The 2,320-nt window shown below is 42.3% G+C and overlaps 1 protein-coding gene across 1 annotated transcript; it reads left to right on the forward strand.

Moving 5' to 3' along the window:
- Positions 1-1,374: 1,374 nt before the first annotated feature.
- LOC104102234 (uncharacterized) lies at positions 1,375-1,848 on the forward strand. Its single transcript, XM_009609895.2, has one exon. It carries the CDS (start codon positions 1,375-1,377, stop codon positions 1,846-1,848), a length of 474 nt encoding a protein of 157 aa, XP_009608190.2.
- Positions 1,849-2,320: the final 472 nt, after the last annotated feature.

Genomic DNA, 2,320 nt, shown 5'->3' on the forward strand with positions numbered 1-2,320 from the left:
TGAAGTGTCCACGCCATGGCATCTCAGATTAGATGCTAGGAAAAATATTCTATATGGGTTTGGCTGACAGTCTGAAGGCCAATGTAGATGCTTCAGCCGGAGGTGCATTCTTGAGCAAATCATTCACAGAGTGTAAGATTCTTCTTGACAAGATGGCTCAAAATTCAGGCTGGATGACGAGGGATACAACACTCACTCCAATAGTGTATTCTGTTGCTCTTGAACGAAACAATACAAATGCAGAAAACAAAGCCACTCTCATGACCCAAATGAGCTTGTTGACAAAGAAAATTGATGAGATGGGCACGAAACAGGTTCATATTGTTGACATAACAAATGGAGGCCTATGCACTCACTACATCAATCAGTCGTATGTTTGCTCGTGAAGTGGAGAGAATGATAACCAGGGCTTCAGAGAAAACATGAATTACATAAATAATTTTGGGGATCAGAGGCAAGGTGGACAACAATGGGGACCTCAAAATCAGCAGTACAAACCAACCCAACAACAGTACAATACCAATCCTAGGGGAGCACGACCACGATGCCAAGTTATGCACTATCAAAGGCAACATGGTTATAATCAGCAGCACCAGCAACAATTGTCTTACCAACAGCCTCATCAATATCAGGTGATTAGACAGGACGACAATAATATGATAGAAATCAAGGGCATGCTGCAACAAATCATTGGGACAAATGGAAGGATGCAAGAAATGTTAGCCGCACATGACTCAACTATTAAAGGCATTGAAACTCAGTTAGGCCAGCTGTCCATGGCTTTGAACAATCGTCTATAAGGAACATTGCCTGCAGGCACAAACATCAATACAAAATAGCAGAACCCGAATTAGTTAATGGCAGTGAGTCTCAAGAATGAAAGGGATTTGGATGGAGAGCAAGAAGTTGCTCAATCTAATAGAGAGACCGTGCCACTTACTCCAGTGCCATTCGAGATCGATGAGTCGACGGAGCTCACAAAGGTTGTAATTGAACAAGCACAAGTTGACAAAGGCAAGGAGAAGGAAATTGAACAGCTCCCGGAACAGGTAGTGGAAAAGACTTTTAATCAGGAAAAGACACAGGGCAGTGGGCAGAAGCTAATTCCAGCACCGTTCCCTCAAAGGTTGGCAAAGCAAAAGAAAGATGATCAATGCAGGAAATTCATGGAAATGCTCAGACATATTCAATTTAATATTCCACTAATGGATGCCTTAAGGGAAATGCCAGGTTATGCTAAAATGATGAAGGATTTAATGTCGCGAATGTTTGACTTCTAGTACCTGCTACTGTAACTCTGACTCAAACTTGTAGTGCGGTAGTGACAAGACCTATGGCTCAAATATTGTCTGATCCCGGTAGTTTGACTATCCTATGCACAATTGGAAGTTAGCTTTTGCTAAAGCATTGTATGACTTGGGAGCTAGTATCAACTTGATGCCCTTGGCAATCTACACAAAATTAGGCATTGGTAGAGCTAAACCGACCTCAATGTTGTTGCAACTGGCTGATCGCATAGTGAAAAGGCCAACAAGAATTCTGGATGATGTGCTCGTCCAAGTGGGGAAGTTTGTATTTCCCGCTGATTTCATTATTCTTGACTGTCAAGTTGACGAAGTTATACCCATAATTTTGGGAAGGCCGTTCTTAGCCACTGGGAGAGCATTGATTGACTGTGACACTAGAGAGTTGAAAATAAGGTTGAATAATGAAGAAACAATATTCAATGTTCAACAATCTATGAGGAGGCCCAGCGAATTTGCAAATTGTTTGCTAGTGGAGGCAGTTGATGTAATACTACAAGAGGAGGATGAGACCCTTAATGTCAGAGACCCATTAGAAGCTTGATTGATGAATTTGGAAGATATGGATGGTAAAGAGTTGGCAGAGTGGGTTATGGCTCTCGAAGGTCAAGGGTTTTGGAAAAGGGAACCCCAGTTCGAGCCACTACACTTAGAAGAAAGAGAAACACCACCTGCGAAGCCGTCAATAGAGGAGCCACCACAGTTGGACCTAAAACTGCTTCCAGCTCACCTCAATTATGCTTTCTTAGTGCCTAACTCTACTTTACCCATTATTATCTTATCTGGTTTGTTAGTTGTACCGGTAGAACAACTCCTACAGGTGTTACAAGAATGTAAGACTATTATTGGTTGGACCATGGTAGACATAAAGGGTATCAGCCTAGCCTAGCCTTTTGCATGCACAAAATTCTCTTGGAAGAGGGGCACAAACCTTCCAGGGAACATCATAGAAGGCTGAACCCGAATATAAAGGAAGTGGTGAAGAAGGAAGTGATTAAGTGATTGGATGCGGGCAT

Source organism: Nicotiana tomentosiformis, chromosome 12 (genome assembly GCF_000390325.3).
Source record: "Nicotiana tomentosiformis chromosome 12, ASM39032v3, whole genome shotgun sequence".
Lineage (NCBI taxonomy): Eukaryota > Viridiplantae > Streptophyta > Magnoliopsida > Solanales > Solanaceae > Nicotiana > Nicotiana tomentosiformis.